This window comes from Lipotes vexillifer, unplaced genomic scaffold, assembly GCF_000442215.2.
Source record: "Lipotes vexillifer unplaced genomic scaffold, Lipotes_vexillifer_v1.1 scaffold499, whole genome shotgun sequence".
In the NCBI taxonomy this organism is placed as follows: Eukaryota; Metazoa; Chordata; class Mammalia; order Artiodactyla; family Lipotidae; genus Lipotes; species Lipotes vexillifer.
In genome coordinates, this window is record NW_006782754.1 from 173660 (window position 1) to 192173 (window position 18514).

General features: G+C 34.3%; 1 protein-coding gene across 1 annotated transcript in view; it reads right to left on the reverse strand.

Annotated features, from left to right (window-relative positions):
• Nucleotides 1–18514, reverse strand: part of SLCO6A1 (solute carrier organic anion transporter family member 6A1) — a 136537-nt gene that overhangs the window by 17999 nt on the left and 100024 nt on the right. Inside the window, exons 13-14 of the mRNA XM_007455385.1 lie at nucleotides 16820–16957; nucleotides 13444–13590 (exon numbers count right to left, since the gene is read on the reverse strand). Coding sequence (XP_007455447.1) covers nucleotides 13444–13590; nucleotides 16820–16957 — 285 coding nt within the window. The remainder of the gene's footprint in view (nucleotides 1–13443; nucleotides 13591–16819; nucleotides 16958–18514) is intronic.

Below are 18514 nucleotides of genomic sequence, written 5' to 3' on the forward strand. Positions count from 1 at the left end.
TTTGCAGTACGCGGGCCTCTCACTGTTGTGGCCTCTCCCATTGCGGAGCACAGGCTCCGGACGCGCAGGCTCAGCGGCCACTGCTCATGGGCCCAGCCGCTCCGCGGCATGTAGGATCTTCCCGGACCCGGGCACGAACCCGTGTCCCCTACATCGGCAGGCGGACTCTCAACCACTGCGCCACGTGGGAAGCCCATGAATTAAACTTTTGTAAAAATTCCACATATAAGTGAGATCATGTAGTAGCAGTTTTTCTGTGCCTAGCTCAAAATTATTAAAATTTTAAAACATTTATGCTAATATCTAATGGGCTTATTGTTGCTATTTTAAATTAACTAATTATTTAAATGCCTCATTTTAATTCTTAATATCACTATCAATAGATATACCCCATATAAACAAAAAGCTCTTTGTGATGTTTAGTTAGTTCTAACAGTATAAATGGGTCCTGAGACAAAAAAGTTTAAGACCCATTGAATTAGAGCTATACAAAATGGGATAGATTGCTTCAGTAGGTACTGAATTCTTTTTCATTGAAGGAGCTAGCTGGTCAGTTATTAGGGGTATTGTGGGAGGCATTTATACTACAGATTTGGATTAGCCAACCACTGAACCCCTTTCCAAAACTGAAATTGAATTATGCTAAAACTCAGTAATCCAGTAATTTCATAAAATACTGATAAGAATATAAACTTAATTAAAATTTGTTTCATCTAACATCTATTTAGTGTCATAACCATACTTAGAATTCTGTCGTCTTTCTACTAAACCACTTTTATTTCTTCCCCTTATCCTGTTCCCATACCTAGCAATCTTATGTTTACTTCCAGGCCTTGGCCAGGCAAATAAATGGACTGTGTTCTATTCTAACTAGAACCATTCATGAGCTCACCAGCTAAGATGTTTGTTGGTTGTGACCACCTTCCTTTCTTAGCACTCCTTGACTGAATAGACAATAGATTTCTTGGACTTCTGGTGTGCTGTTTACCACGACTCTTGTTTTCTATTTGTGTCAAAGGCATTCAAAGTACATGTTAGCAAAGAAAGATTCAGTTGTGAGATGTGGGTGGGAGGAAAACAAGAAAGAAGCCAGATGAAATACTACATAATTTTGAGGTCATCCATGGAGTGGGATGAGTCATAAAACAGTAAAGCACATATAATTGTACACCAACAAATACTTTCCCAAATAATGAACCTGAATATAAAAGGTATATTGAATGAATGCCATGCAACACTTTCTAAAGCAAGTATAAAAAATCAGTAAGAATGGCATGCTATGAGCATGGAGATACTGTAGGCACAAGTGTTAATTAGGTACTACCATGTATGTGCCATAATATTCAAGCATCATTGTTGGTGTCAAAGTTTTGGATCAGTTACACATTCCTTTAAAATGTCCATGGTTCAGAAACTTGTACCTATATTATATTTCCTTGCCAAAAAAAAAAAAAATGTCAAGAGTAAAGGCAAAAATCCTAAGGTGAAATTCAAACAGTAAAATAAAATTGCCCACGGGATATTTGCAATGACACCAGACTGATCTGAAAAATAGTTTCCTACCAGTCAGTACATGCCATTTTATGACTGTCCCAAACTTAAACACTAGAGATAATTTCAATAGTCTCCAAACATTTTTGTACTTATTATCTGAATATTTAAAGAGAAAATAACCTAATTATAATGATTCCTTGTCCTTATATAGTAGGTACAGAAATGTTGTCTTCTTTGAATACTAGAAAAGTAAAGGCCAGTATACCATTTTAGAAGTTTTGAAGACAATAGATTCAATCAGAGAGAGCTGGCATTGTTATAATTTTCACCACACATATACAGAACTTCCGTACACTACTCCTGCAAGTTTTCTATAATCTGTAGAAATATAAATTTAGAATAAAAGCTTAAAAATAAGATTTTATCATTACCTTTCATAAAACACTACAATCCTTTCCATCATACTTAGAATAAAATAACATCTTTCCCACAGCCTACAAGGTCCTATATAATTTAGCCCCTGTTTACCTCACCAACATTATAACACTTTACCCCTTGCTCAGTATACTTTAGTCATAAAGTTCTCCTATTTCCTTCACATGACAAACTCTTCTCTGCCTCACTGTCCTTGAACTTGCTAATCTCTCTGCCTACAATATTACTTTTCAGGATCTTGTAAAGCTGATATTTTCTCAACATTCAATCTCAGCATAAGTATCATATCAAGTAGGCTTTCTCTATCTTGATTGAAACAATCATCACACACACACACACACACACACACACAATCACCTTGTCCTGATAGCTTTCCTTATATCATTCATCAAAATTCACAAGTATTGGGCTTCCCTGGTGGCGCAGTGGTTAAGAATCTGCCTGCCAATGCAGGGGACACAGGGTTGAGCCCTGGTCCGGGAAGATCCCACATGCTGCGGAGCAACTAAGCCCACGCTCCACAAGTACTGAGGCTGCACTCTAGAGTCTGCAAGCCACAACTACTGAGCCCTCGTGCCACAACTACTGAAGCCTGTGTGCCTAGAGCCCGTGCTCCGCATCAAGACAAGCCACCGCAATGAGAAGCCTGCGCACCGCAATGAAGAGTAGCCCCCGCTCACCGCAACTAGAGAAAGCCTGCACGCAGCAACAAAGACCCAACTCAGCCATAAATAAATAAATAAATTTATTTTTAAAAAATTCACAAATATTTTCTTTACCTGTTTATTATTATTTCTCCCCTAAACCAAATAGTTTTGTATTTCCATTTCTAACATTATAAGCATTCAATAAACATTTGTCAAATGAATCAATTTGAAAGAGAGCCACAAAATAATTATCATAATTATCATTATGATAGCTACCATTTATACAGTAACATGCTAAGTCCTTTAGGTGCATTATTGTATCCTTACCTTACCTACAATATCCTTACCTTACTTACAACTGTATCCTTACCTTACCTTTTTTATTATTACTATTATTTTTTAAGTTTTATTTTATATTGGAGTATACTTGATAAACAATGATGTGTTAATTACAGGTATACAGCAAAGTGATTCAGTTATACCCCTAAAAGTATCAATTCTTTTTCAAATTCTTTTCCCATTTAAGTTATTATAGAATATTGAGCCAAGTTCCTTGTGCTATATAGTAGGTCCTTGTTGGTGATCTATTTTGAATATAGTAGTGTGTACTTATCAATACCAAACTTCCAATTTATCCCTCCCCTCCCCATGCCCTTTCCCCCTGGTAACCATAAGTTTGTTCTCTAAGTCTGTGAGTGTTTCTGTTTTGTAAATAAGTTCATTTGTATCATTTTTTAATTTAGATTTCACATATAAGCAATATCATATATTTGTCTTTCTCTGTCTGACTTACTTCACTTAGTATGATAATCTCCAGGTCCATCCATGTTGCTGTAAATGGCATTATTTCATTCTTAATGGCTGAGTAATATTCCATTGTGTATATATATACACCACATCTTCTTTATTCATTCATCTGTTGATGGACATTTACTTACCTTACCTTTCATAGTACGATGAGCAACTTCTGAAATGACTCCCAATGAACCTTACCTCCTGATACTTATGCCATTATATCATCTCCTTTCGTAGTGGTTCTGGGTTGATAAAAAAAAAAATAGTAACTTCATTGAAGTGAAGCCTGATGCATACAACCTTGACCAATTTATCAAAGTTAATAACACTGCCAATATATACTGACATCATGTACCCATGATATGATACAATGGAAAGGGAAAATCACTTTTGTGTTATCCTTCTAATAATGTAAAACCTCAACAAAATCATGAGAAAATACCAACAAATCCAAATTGAGGGGCAGTCCTACAAAATAACAAAATAATTAGAAGTTCTTCCAAAAAATTGTCAAGATCATGAAACACAAGGAAATACTGAGGAATGATTACAGATCAAAGAGATTAAGGAGACATGACAACCCTGAATAGGATCCTGAGTGGAAAAATTGTTGAAATCTGAATAAAGTTGTAGTTTAGTTGTTTTTTTTTTAAGTGATGAGCTGTCAATTCCGAGACTACGCTATAGACCACTGCAACTTCCATCTGGCTTGCACTTGCTCTTGGGCTCTTCCTCCTTGCTGCTCTGATGAAGTGAGTTTCATGATATGAGCCACACGGAGAGGCCCACATGCCAAAAAACTTCTGGTCAAAAGCTGGTGGAGTCACTGAGGCCCTTGGTCCAACATACCTTGAGAAGCTGAATCCTGCCAACAACAGTATGATTATCATATGATTGAACTTGGAAGAAAGTTCTTCTCGATGTAAGACTTGAGATGACTGCAGCCACAGCTGACACATTGACTCCAGCCCTGGGAAACCCTGAGCCACAGATCCCAGGTGAACTGCACCCAGATTCCTGACCCACAGAAACTGGATGATAAATGTTTTAAGCCATTAAATTTTAGATTAATTTATTACACAGTAATAGATAACTAAGACCCATGGTTCTATACAATTATTATTCCTGTTTTTGCAAAGAGAAAAGTTGCTTAAAGAAGTTAGGTAACTTGCCCAAATTTATATAATTAAGCGACAAAACTGGAATTCAAACCCTGCTCTATCAGAGACAAAGACTATGATCTTAATCACTGCATTATAATGTGCTCACAAGGTCCCTTGCAGTAGCAGTTATATTTCTGTTAATGAAATTGGTCTAAAACAAAATAAAGTTTTAAAAAGCATCTGAGCTTATTGCCAAATAAATTTAAGAAAAAAATAGGTTTTAACATCTAGCAATGTCAAAGTAAAACAATGAGTTTTTGAGAGTGATTACTCACCATAATACAAATGGATAATATTAAGTAATCCCATTTAACTAGTGAATTCTCACAGCTACTTGGAGGTACTTTTGGCAATTGACATTTAGTGAGCCCAGCAATGACAGACAAAATCAGACATTCTGTAAGATTCTGCAGTGAGTTTGAGGGATTTCAAGGCTGAACAAGGGAAAAGATATGACCATGAGGTGGCTGTTGTACATATGAGCATTATTTCAGCAACACTTTGACAGGTTTGCATGTGGGGGAAGTCCCTCATGGCATGATAGTATTTGGAGCCTAAAGCACTATCTAGAAGGGGATGGAGGGACAAGTGAACTCCCAGGGGAGAGGGGGCTTACATGTCTAGGGGATGTCATTCAGGAGACCAGTAGGGAATCTGGTTCAGAGAGTTCCAAAGGGCGGCAGCAGCTCTGCTTTTGTAGCTATAGGGTTTATTTTATCCATGGCCAGCAGATGTTGGGCATAGCTTCACAAGATATGCAAAGCAATCAGACTCAAAATGACTAAGTTCTGTTTATTTGGGCTATGTTGAAAACAAAGTGTAAAAATTTTACTTTGGCACCAATGACCTTTTGAGCTAACAGGACAGTCTGCTGTGACGAAATAAACAACCTAGGGGACATCTTTGGTTCATTTATAAAACAGATTTACACTAAAGTTCTTCTGTAATTAACTAGGTCAAATAGCAACAACTTGCCTTTAAAAATCTCTCGGCTAAAGTAAAACCATAACTTTTAGTTCTCAGGTAACTCTTCACTGCCACAGAAGTATTATTCAGTCATATGAGAGGCTCAAAATTCTTTGAGAAAAATACTGGCTCCTCTCCAGGCATTACTGTAGACTCTTGTCCCAGGCACCTCCATGAGGAAGTGGGATTACGGATTACCTCTGAGCAAAAATAAAACAACTTCTTTAATTTGTATAACTGCATCTTTCTCTGCTATTGACCATAATCCGTAAAGAACATATGACTCTCTTCAATAAGACACACAGTCTTCATTCCAGTCACTGGCCAGAGAGCACAACTTAGAATTGGAAATCTTGTGTGCTAAAAGTATAGATGAGATGTTACAGTCTAAGGGCAATGTTAGCCATGAAGTCTTCTAAATTCTGCAAGTTCTATCTTTAAGCCAGAACTCTAGAAATTAGAGAAACTTAGTTCCTGACAGAAATATTTTTACTAAGTTATATTTAGTATCTGTATTTTTTTTTTTAGGATAAACTATGTCAAACAGCAGTAACAAATTACCACTCCAACTGTGGTGGCTTAAAGTAATAAAAAAAATTTATTTCTAGCTCCACTACATGTTCAAAGAGGATTTGAGAGTGTTTTCTGTGCTTTACATAGGCTCTCAGGGGCCCAGTTTGACTGAGGAGGTGCCATCTTGTAGTTGTACCATCTAAACCATATGGACATGGCAGTAGAAAAGAATCTGATCTGAAAGTGACCCATTTCACTTCTGCTTACATTTCACTGGCCAGAACAACTAACATCTAACTTTAAGGGGACTGGAAAATGTAAGTGAGGGTAGGGAATAGAATATTTGATGAATATTATCTCTGTGACAGTATCATTCCTATACGTTTATGAGGACAAGTATGATAGATACACTTATTTGCTATAGGTGTTTTAACAAATTACCACAAACTAGTGACTTAAAACAACGAAAATGTATTACCTTAGTCTTTGAAGGTCAGAAATCCAAATGGGTCTCACTGGACTACAATCAAAGTGCTGGCATTCCTTGGCTCATGGTCCCCTTCCTTCTTCTATCTTCGAAACAAGAAGTAGACAGTTGTATTTTTCTCACATCACACCATTCTGACACTGACTCTTTTGCTTCCCTCTTCCACATTTCAGAGTTCTCATGATTACATTTAACCTGGATAATCCAGGATAATCTATTTTAAGATCAGCTGATTAGAACTTTAATTCCATCTGCAACCTTCTCCTTTGCCACATACTCTAACATACTGACAGGCCCCAGAGACAAGACATGGACATTTTTGAGGGGCTGTCATTCTGCCTATCAAAGTAGGATATGAGAAACATATGTGCAGCTTTGGCATACTGCTTATTATGTTAAGCAATGACTTTTATATAAAAATTACATTTAAGGCACTTCCCTGGCAGTCCAGTGGTTAAGACTCCGAGCTTCCACTGCAGAGGGCATGAGTTCCATCCCTGGTCGGGGAACTAGAATCCTGTGTGCCAGGTGGTGCGGTCAAAAGAAAAAAAAACAATTTACATTTAAAAAACTGTTAAAACTTCCTTTCATCAATTCATAGGAACAAAGTAACACAACATATTTTCCTTTTAGTCTTAGAGACAAGAAGAAAAATGAATTCAGTAATACATCGCCATATGCATTTCAGTATCACTTTCTGAAGCAAGTGAATCCTGTTTTCCTAGGTAGTCTTATAATTTATTTCTCCTTAAAATAAACGCTCCCTGTTGCTTCCAATGCTTTTAGAACAAAAAGTTTTAAGTACATTAATCAAAAATAGAATAATAATGTCAGTATTGCTGAATGAAAGAAAAATTATAGAATATTGGATGCAAAGTGAAAGGAAAAATACATTTTGAACATTTTCTACAAAATGAACTTGTTCTTATATTTTATTTTCAGCCATATACAGAGCAAAGTATGCATGTATTCAGAAGAGAGAATATTCCGAAGAATGAAGAAAAATCCCTTCCCTCAAGGAGCGTAACATTTATTTGGAGTGATAAAATCATACACATAAAGGGATAACTAGCTACACCTAGCATGAAATAAGCAGAAAAGTGTCTTTAGTTAAATGCTATGAGAGTTATATCAGAAGGAAAAGAAGGAAAAATGGGTAATTATCTGGAAAAAAAGTCTGATGGGACAAGAGTAAGTTTTTTTTTTTAATAATAGACTTTATTTTTTAGAGCTGTGTTTTAGGTTTATAGCAAAATAAGTAAATAAATAAATAAGAGGATGCAGAGAGATTTCCCATATAAACTCTGTCCTCTGTCCTACACATGCAGAGGCTCCTCTGTTATCAACATTCCCCATCAGAGTGGTAGATTTTGGGTTTTAGTTTGTTTTTGTAGGTCCTTTTCTTCTCTTGTGTTTCCCACTTAGAGAAGTTCCTTTAGCATTTGTTATAGAGCTGGTTTGGTGGTGCTGAATTCTCTTAGCTTAGTCTATCCTAAGATAGATTACTTGCTAGGCTACAAAACAAGTCTCAACAAATTTAAGAGAACAGAAATATATCAAGCATTTTTTCCAACCACAATGGTATGAAACTAGAAATAAGTTACAGGAAGAAAAATGGAAAACATAAACATGTGGAGGCTAAAGAGCATGCTACTAAAAAGGAATAGGTCGATGAAGAAATCAAAGAGGAAATTAGAAAATACTTTGAGAAAAATAAAAATGGAAACACAGCTTTCCAAAATCTATGGTATACAGCAAAAGCAGTTCTAAGAGGGAAGTTTATAGCAATACAGTCCTACCTCAAGAAACAAGAAAAATTTCAAATAAATAACCTAACCTATTATCTAAAGGAATTATAAAAAAAAGAGCAAACAAAGCCCAAAGTCAGCAGAAAGAAGGACTTAATAAAGATCAGAAAGAACATAAGTAAAATTGAGAATAAACAGTAGAAAAGATCAGTGAAACCAAGAGCCAGTTTTTTGAAAAGATAAACAAAATGGATAGTATTTTAGCTAGGTTCATTAAGAAAAAAAGAAAGTGGGTCCAAATAAACAAAATAAGACGTGAAGGAAGAGAATGAACAACCAATATCACAAAGATTCAAAAAATCACAAGAGAATACTACTAGAAGTTATATGCAAATACATTGGACAACCTAGAAGACATGGAAACATTTCTAGAAATATACAAACTTCCAAGACCAAATCATGAAGAAATAGACAACCTGAACTGACCAAACATAAGTAGTGAAATTGAATTTTTAATTAAAAAAACTCCCAGTAAGCAATAGTCCAGGACTGGATGGCTTTACAGGGACATTCTACCAGACATATAAAGAAGAGCTAATATCCATCCTTCTCAAACTATTCCAAAAAACTGAAGAGGAGGGAATACTCTCAAATTCATTCTACAAGGCCATCATTACCCTGATACCAAAACCAGACAAAGATACTGGAAAAAAAGAAGAAGAAGAAGAAGAAAATTAAAGGCCAATATCTCTGATGAATATAGATGCAAAAATCCTCAACAAAATATTAGCAAATTGGATTCAACAATATATAAACAAGATAATACACCATGATCAAGTGTGATTCATTCCAGGAAGGCTAGGATAGTTCAATATCTGCAAATCAAAATTAAATAAAGGATGAAATCACATGATCATATCAATAGACACAAGATAAGCATTTGACAAAATTCAACATCCATTCATGATATAAACTCTCATAAAAGTTGGTATAGAGGGAATATATCTCAACATTTTAAAGGCCATTTATGACAAACCCACTGCTAACATCAGACTTACTGGAGAAAAGAAGAAAAGCAGGAAGTTTTCCTCTAAAATCAGGAATAAGACAAGGAAGCTCATTCTCACCACCTCTATTTAACATCATACTGGAAGTCCTAGTCACAGCAATCAGACAAGAAAAAGAAATAAAAGGCATCCAAATTGGAAGGGAAGAAGTAAAACTGTCACTATTTGCATATGACAAGATGTTATATATAGAAAACCCTAAAGTCTGCACGAAGAAACTATTAGAACTAATAAATGCATTCAGTAAAGTTGCAGGATACAAGATTAATATACAGAAATCTTTTGCTTTTCTATACACTAATTATGAACTATCAGAAAGAGAAAGCAAGAAAACAATCCCACTTAAAATGGCATCAAAAAGACTAAAATGCTTAGGAATAAACTTAACCAAAGAGGTGGAAGACCCATACTCTGAAAACAATAAAACACTGATAAGGTAAATTGAAGTTAATACAAAGAAATAGAAAAATATCCTGTGTTCCTGGATTGGGAGAATTAATATTGTTAAAATGCCCATACTACCCAAAGCAATCTACAAATTTAATGCAATCCCTAACAAAATATTCATCACATTTTTCACAGAACTAGAACAAATTATCCTAAAATTTATGTGGAACCACGACAGATCCAGAATAGCCAAAACAATTTTGAAAAAAAATAACGAAGCTGGAGGTATCATGCTCCCTGACTTCAGGCTAAACCACAGAGATACAGTAGCCAAAACTCCATGGTACTGGTACAAAACAGACACACAGAACAATGGAACAGAATACAGAGCCCAGAAATAAACCCAAACACTTATGATCAATTAATCTATGACAAAGGAGGCACGTATATACAATGGATAAAAGATAGTCTCTTCAATAGATGGTGCTGGGAAAACCTGACAGCTACACATAAAACAATGAAATTAGAACATTTTATCACACCACATACAAAAGTAAATTCAAATGGGTTAAAGACCTAAAAGTGAGCCTTAAAATCTTAAAACTCCTAGAAGAAAACAGGCAGAACACTCTTTGACATAAATCGTAGCAATATTTTTTTGGATCTGTCTCCTGTGGCAAAATAAACAAAAGTAAACAATAAGCTATTCGGACTTCCCTGGTGGCGCTGTGGTTAAGAATCCACCTGCTAATGCAGGGGACACGGGTTCTATCCCTGGTCCGGGAAGATCCCACATGCCGTGGAGCAACTAAGCCCATGCGCCGCAAGTACTGAAGCCCGCACACTCTAGGGCCTTCGTGCAGCAACTACTGAAGCCTGCATGCCTAGAGCCTATGTTCTGCAACAAGAGAAGCCACCGCAATGAGAAGCCCGTGCACCACAATGAAGAGCAGCCCCCGCTCGCCGCAACTAGAGAAAGCCCACGCAGCAAAGAAGACCCAATGTAGCCAAAATAAAAAATGAAAAAGATAAGCTATTCAGACCTAATTAAACATAAAAGGTTTTACACAGCAAAGAAAACCCCTGACAACTTACTGAATGGGAGAAAATATTTGCAAATGATATGGCCAATAAGGGGTTAATATCCAAAATATATAATCAGTTCATACAACTCAATATCAAAAAACCAAACAATCTGATTAAAAAATGGGCAGAAGACCTGAATATACATTTTTTCTACAGAAGACATACAGATGGCCAACAGGCACATGAAAAGATACTCAATATCACAATCACCAGAGAAATGCAAATCAAAACCACAATGAACTATCACCTCACACCTGTCAGAATGGCTATCATCAAAAAGTCTACAAATAACAAGTGTTGGTGAGGATGTGGATAAATGGGAACTCTAATACACTGCTGGTGGGAATGTAAATTGGAGCAGCCCCTGGGAAAACAGTATGGAGGTTTCTCAAAAAAAACTAAAAATAGAACTACCATATAATCCAGTAATTCCACTTCTTGGTATATATCCGAAGAAAACAAAAACATCTTAATAAATCTTAGCACAACTAAAGCTCCATAGCATTTTCACCCAGCATCACAGTCACTCAGTCCTTTGTAGGTTTAAATGCTGGGGGGCTCACCTCCCTCCTTTGAGATGTACCTCCTTGAGGGCATGAATTCTCAATAGAGAACAGTTTCATCAAAAATTTAAAATCTGATACTTAGAAGTGTCTTTGCAGCTTCTTCATCTGCACTTGCAGCTTCACTAGATACATTAACGTAGAAAGCGTAATGATCCTTGTTAGCATTAAAACATTCAAAGCTGACTCCAAAGGAAGGTATTTCAATAGGATTTTTAGCTGTTTTTTTTTTTAAGACTTCTTCTTAAGGTCTTCTCATTAGTAGTGAGAAAGCTTCCGCTGATTGTTTCAAAAGCTGCTAAATTGGTGTTAACCAGTGACTTTGGGTTGTATTTTCTCTATTTATCAATCCTCTATGAACTATAATAGTTTGTGACATAGAAACACATGGTCTATTGTAGCAGAAAGTTATACGCAAATTTAAGTCTTAACACTACTCTCCAAATTATTAATCTTTATTATACCTTTGCTGGTTTGTTTTCCAAGAAAACCAAAAAAACTTATGTAGATATTTACATATACACAGAAATATATTATAAGCACCTTCAAATTGGATCTAAATATTATTGTTTTACCTTATTTCCTAGTTGCATAAACTTTCAAATAATATTTTTAGACAATAGAATATTAAGAAAGAATATAAATAACCTAAAATTATTAATCTTTAATTCTAGATAAACCTATATTGTACATTGATGTTTAAAATCCTACATACATTGAAAACATATGAGAAATGCTTTATAAGAATGTATTTTATTATGAAAATACAAATCACCACAGATACATTTCTAATACTTCGGTAAACGTCACATGTGATTTCCCTTTTCTGAAAGTAGGACACAGCAACAGATCTTGTAGAATCTTTAAAGATTCTGTTTTCACACTCTGATCCTCAGATATTCTGCCATCCTGCTGGTTCAAACAGAGAAGAGTCAAACTGTCAAGTAGAGTTTCACATAAAGACTGGTTTATAGATTTTCATAAATGCATGTTAAAGTTAGGTAAGAAAAACATATAGTAAGATATGAATACTCCCTGCTTCACACTTCCCTCTACCAGCCAAGATGAATAGGGCAATGTCTGTCCTTACACATAGGGTCATTGACTAATGTGAATAACAAAGAAGAAATTTTGTCAGTTATTCATTCTCCCAAGAGAACAAAAGAAACACTGCAGAGAAGTTTTTGTTTCAGAACAATTTGATCTTTATTTCAATATTTGGAAAATTGCTATATAATTTGGATAGATGTAGAATCATGTATGAAATAATTATGTCAAAATTTTTCTATAGAAACACATTTAAGCTTAAGAAAAATTCCACAAATGGTTGACACATTTTCTGCATTCGAATTTGAACATTTAAGTGAAATAATTATGATTAATCATAAAATTAGATATTAAAACACAAAAATGGATATCAACTTAGGTACCAGTAGTCTTTATCAATAAAATTCAAGTCAAGGTAAAAATAGAGAGGTATATGATCAAATTGAATTTTATGTCTACTAAAATTAAAGAAGCATGAAAATATGTATTGCAAACTGGCCAACTGACCAGAAAAATTTTCTGAGGAAACCTCTCCATTAACAGAGATAAATGTTAATTTTAAAATGTCTCCTTTTGGAGAATAAATATGACCTTCATATAAATTTTTATTATATGAACTAGACTGGCACATCTAATATTACTTTGAAAAATTATTGAGAAATAAATATCCACAGCCCAAATGAAAAGTAATAAGAATAAACTATATGAAACCTAAGTAAGCCTACACAACCAAAGACCAATAACTAATATATACGATATCATTGCAGTCAGAATTAATTTATGTGTATTTTCCCATTTCCACTTCATGCTTTTCTTTCAAAGTATTACCTTTCTATTGAAAGTATTAAATATGTATCTTATAATATCTTTTAAAAGTGCAAAACACAGAGACTATATTATTATATTTATACTCAAAATATAATAAAGCTTATAAGATCACATGAATCACATTCAATTATTAAACATGTAGTTGCACTAAATCATTTTAAATTTTATTAATATTTCATAATATCCCATTGATAGATTGACAATGTGTAATTCTTACATAATGATGATCCAGTTCTTTCCTTTTTTTTAACTTTTAGATTCTTCACAACTGTAGGCAGGATGTCACTGTTTTCCTGTGGTAAATATTTATATAGGCCAAATGCAATAGCAGTGAAGAAGATAGTAACTACTTTGCAAATAAAACCTGAATTCGAAAAAAATACAGCCATCAGATGTGTCAATTTATTTAGAGCAAAAATGTTTGTGGAAACAGCCATTTACCAAAGAAAAGGTAAGTATATTTCATCTATAAATGTACCAATTTTCCAATTGTAGAATGCAATTAATGTCATAAACATGTCAAGTTACTTAAAGGAAATTTTTAAAATATGCTTATAAAACCTTTTAGACTTCTTAAACAAATAGCCCAAGACAAATGCAAAGTGTGTTACTATTTCACAGAATGTATTAATTCTAAAACATAAAAATATATTTCTACTTTCAGAACTTAATTATCAGCAGAAACTGGAACCTTTTTAAACCACTTCATACAGCTTTACTCCTTGAAATATTCATCATTTTCCAAATGCCAACAGAAATATTTTAGAAAAATTAATTGACTATGTAAGTTTTTAAATTCATTTTCATTTTTCAAGTTTCGGAAAGTTAATATATTACAGGAATTATATAAAAGTACTTGAACTTTGGATGAAAATAACCCTGGTCATTAAAGTAAAAAATATTTTACAGCAACAATATCAGTTATCTGACACTATCAATTACAGTGGTTTCAAAGATAAAATAGGAAACATTATTGAGTTATTTGTAATGATACAATACTTCAAACATTTATTTATAACAGCTGAACACTGCAAACAACCCAAATGTCCATTAATAAGAGCATGAATAAGCTATAACATATTCATAAAGTGAAACAATACTCAGAAATTTTTAAAAAGCACAAACTACTGCTATAGAATAGCATGGATGAATCTCCCAAAAGCATAACATTAAGCAAGACAGGTGAAAAATCCCACCAGCATGTATTATATTCCATTTGTATAATTTATAGAACAGGCAAAACCAACATATTTTAATAGAAATATGAAAGGGGTTTATCTGTGGGGGAGGGAAATTGACTAGCCAGGGGCATAGGAGAAATTTCTATAGCTTCTTTTGAGTGCTGGTTCCACAGGTGATTGATAGACTGATAAATTTTTTATTAACTTTTTTGAGTTGATAAAACTTTTGAGAATCTGATGAATGCCACAGCCTTCCTTTATAGAAAACATACAATTGTACAAACAGAATTTTAGGATTCCAAAAATATACTGAAGTTTAATGTGGGCTCCTAGGGCTCATGCATCCCTCTTGAATAAGCCTTGCTCTAGAGTAGTGGTATGCATAGAACTTTCTGTGACAATGGCAGTGTTCTACATCTGCACTGTCCCATAGAACAGTCAAATGTGACCATTAAGCAAGTGAAATTTGGCTGTTGATACTGAAGGACTGAATGTTTAATTGCATTAAATTAAATTTAAATAGCTATGTGTGGGTAATGTCTACCATATTGGACAGTGCAGCTCCAGGATCTCTCACATAGCTGTCTTCAAAGTTTACTGTTATAAAAATCACCTGAGGTGCTTTATTAAAAATATACATTCCTACCACTAATTCTTGGTATTCTAAATAAAGACCTCAGAACTTATATTTTAGCAAGCACTCCAAGTGATTCTGATTCAAATGACTCATGGAATAAAATTTAAATACTGGTTTACACTAAATTGCTGCAAATGCATATTCCTATTTCAGTTTCCTGTATTTGCCCTTTCTGACTGTAATTCTCTATGTTCTGTATTATCATTATCCCTTTTAGTAGCTCTCTAGTAGGATTTCTAATACTTCATCAATTTTCTCAATTATATGCCACGTTTGAAAATAGCTAAGCATATTACAATTACATCTAAAATGAAAACTAAAAGGTCCAGCAGACTTTCTTAAGAATAATGCCTAGTTTTGTTGAATTATCTCTGAGAAATTAATTTTGACTTCTTAAATGTCATTTTTGACTTTTAAAAATTTTTTTAAATTTATTTAGTGTTCAGTATTGACTAATAAGCTCACTGGACAATTGACTTCTGATTTAGAAGGCATTGCTGAATACAGTTTATCAAACAGATATTTGTTACTGTTAAATACTAGAGTCTATCATTATGTGGTTCTTTGAATTACTGAACCCACTCAGTAAAATCACAAAACATATAAACACTTTTAAATATATAGCACACCAGAAGTATCTATACAATAAAATCACTGAAAGTTAATGCTGATTAAGGTTTCAGAAATTATGTAGTCCAACATCTTCATTTCACAAGAAGATCTAGTGAATTTCCCGAAGTAATACAAGCATATCTAGACTTTCCCCAACACTTTGACCATATCACTATAGCATCCCAATTTTCTATATCTCTTATTTATTCAACAATACTGAATGTTTGCTATATGTCGGCCCTGTTTTATCACTGACCAAAGAGACGATATGAAATTTACATTTAAGTGGGATAAGAGTATTTTGATACTTTTCAGTGGTGTAACATTTCTTTTTTAAATTATCCAATCTCTTTTACTGCAGAAATGGAAAGGGCCATAAGGTCAAGCAACTTAGTTGTATATTTATACAGACAAAATTGTTTCCCAAATTGAAATTCTGCTAATCATCACCCTTTATTCAGCAATAACATAAAACAATTGTGTAGTTAATGCAATGTCTCAAATATTTACATCAGTTCTGTAGTAATTAGTTTCTAAAATATTTTGTACATAATAATATATGCTTCTTTAATAATCAAAGTATCCATTTGTTCTTAGTTTATTATGACTATAACTTACTCTAAACCATAAGTTTTTAAAAACAATTGTACCTAGAGTCTGTCATACAGAGTGAAGTAAGTCAGAAAGAGAAAAACAAACACTGTATGCTAACACATATATATGGAATCTAAAAAAAAAAAAAAGGTCATGAAGAACCTAGGGGCAGGACTGGAATAAAGATGCAGACCTACCAGAGAATGGACTTGAGGACAAGGGGAGGGGGAAGGGTAAGCTGGGACAAAGCGAGAGAGTGGCATGTACATAGATACACTACCAAACGTAAAACTGATAGCTAGTGGGAAGCAGCCGCATAGCACAGGGAGATCAGCTCGGTGCTTTGTGACCACCTAAAGGGGTGGGATAGGGAGGGTGGGAGGGAGGGAGACGCAAGAGGGAAGAGATATGGGGATATATGTATATGTATAGCTGATTCACTTTGTTATAAAGCAGAAACTAACACACCATTGTAAAGCAATTATACTCCAATAAAGATGTTAAAATTTTTTAAATAAATAAATAAAAACAATTTTACTTCTCAATATTCTTCAATAGATATCACTTACATACTCCTGCCAACAGGTAGGCCATTTTTGTCTTGTTATAGATCCAACAACTTCCAATGCTTCCACAGTGCTCAGTATCCCGAAGGATGCAAGAAGTTTCTCCTACTATTTTAAAAATTACTGGTCCAGGTATAGTCCCTATGAAAAACACAATGATTGTAAATTCACCATGAAAACACTGTAGGTTGGGATCAGAATGATTTTAATCCTAAACGTAAACTTATATATTTAGTCATCATCACTGTAAACATATCATTTACAGTTATCTAAGAAGTTGCTTATCAATGGGATTGTTAAAAACTGAAAATGTAATTGAGTGTTTTCGAAAATCCCTATCCCTGTAGATATAAAAAAAGCTAGCAGATTTTCATCTTCTTAGAATGATATGCATGTTGTTATTTAGTTGACATCTCAACATTTTTGTTAATTTCTAAATGAAAAACTTAGGAGAAAGTATTTAAAACAGAGATACTAAATATTGATTTTGTGAACTCAATATATCTCCTAAGATTTCAAATTGTGAAATTTTCAATGACTGAAAATTTAGTTTTGAAATGCAGTGTATGCCTGTTATGTATCAAGACATTGTGAAAATAACTGAAAATGTAAATGCTTTGGCATGTTTGTAGCAGCCCTAGCTTCAGAAGACCTCATATGCAAAGGAATAGTTGTGTGCTGCCTGAGGGAAATCTCTATATACTCACAGAGACACTTCCTCAGCAACAGTATTGCTTTCAGGTAAAAGTGAATGCAGTCATAAAAATAAAATTAAATAAATAAATAAATGCCACTCCAAAGGCATTAGAACTGGGTTTTCAGAACTCACATATCTAGTGATTGACCATCTTCCTTAAGAAATTATCGGAGTGCTCATGCATCATGACTTTTTGATTCCTGTCAAAGACCACTGACCATCACCAGATTTCCCAGTCTCAGTGAGTGCTGTTACTCTGTTTATAAGTGTTCAAAGTGAAAAACCTAGGCCTACTACTCATTTTTTTCTATTTCCCACCATATTTTTTCTAATCCATGATAAACCACTGTAACACTAACTCCAAATACACCTTGGATAAGTTGATTTCTCTTTTTCATTACAACTCCCAGAATCCAATTTAATATAACTCTGACTTAGACTTCAGCAAAAGCCTCCTTTTTCTTTTCCTCCGCATTTATCTTTGATAAATATTTCTCCCTCCAGCAGCAGAGTTATCTTTTAAATGTAAATCAGATAATATCTACCCTCTGCTTAAATTCTCTGATGGCAAAACCCTGAAAGATCTAGAGACAGTTGTATCTAAAATATCATCACCTTATTCCACCCTCTCCCATTCAAAAATGCCTCAGCCTCACTGGCTTCCTTTCTGAGGTAGGAAACTGTGCACTTGCTGTTTCTTATGCTCCCTCCTCCATTAAGAACCCATCCTTATCCTCTGGATCACTTCTGACCATAAAAATATGCTCTAATTTTTCTCAATTAAAAAAGCTAATTTAAACCCTGCATATTCATCTAGCTATAGAACAATTTCTCTGATCCCCATTAGAGCCACACTTAAATTTTTCTACATTCTCGACTCCATTTATCATATGGCTTTCAGTCTTCAATCCAGTCCAATCTTGTTTCCTTACCCCACCAATAATTTTAATCAACTTCTTGAATCAGAGCTCCTAATATAGTCATAATGTGGATTTGAAAGC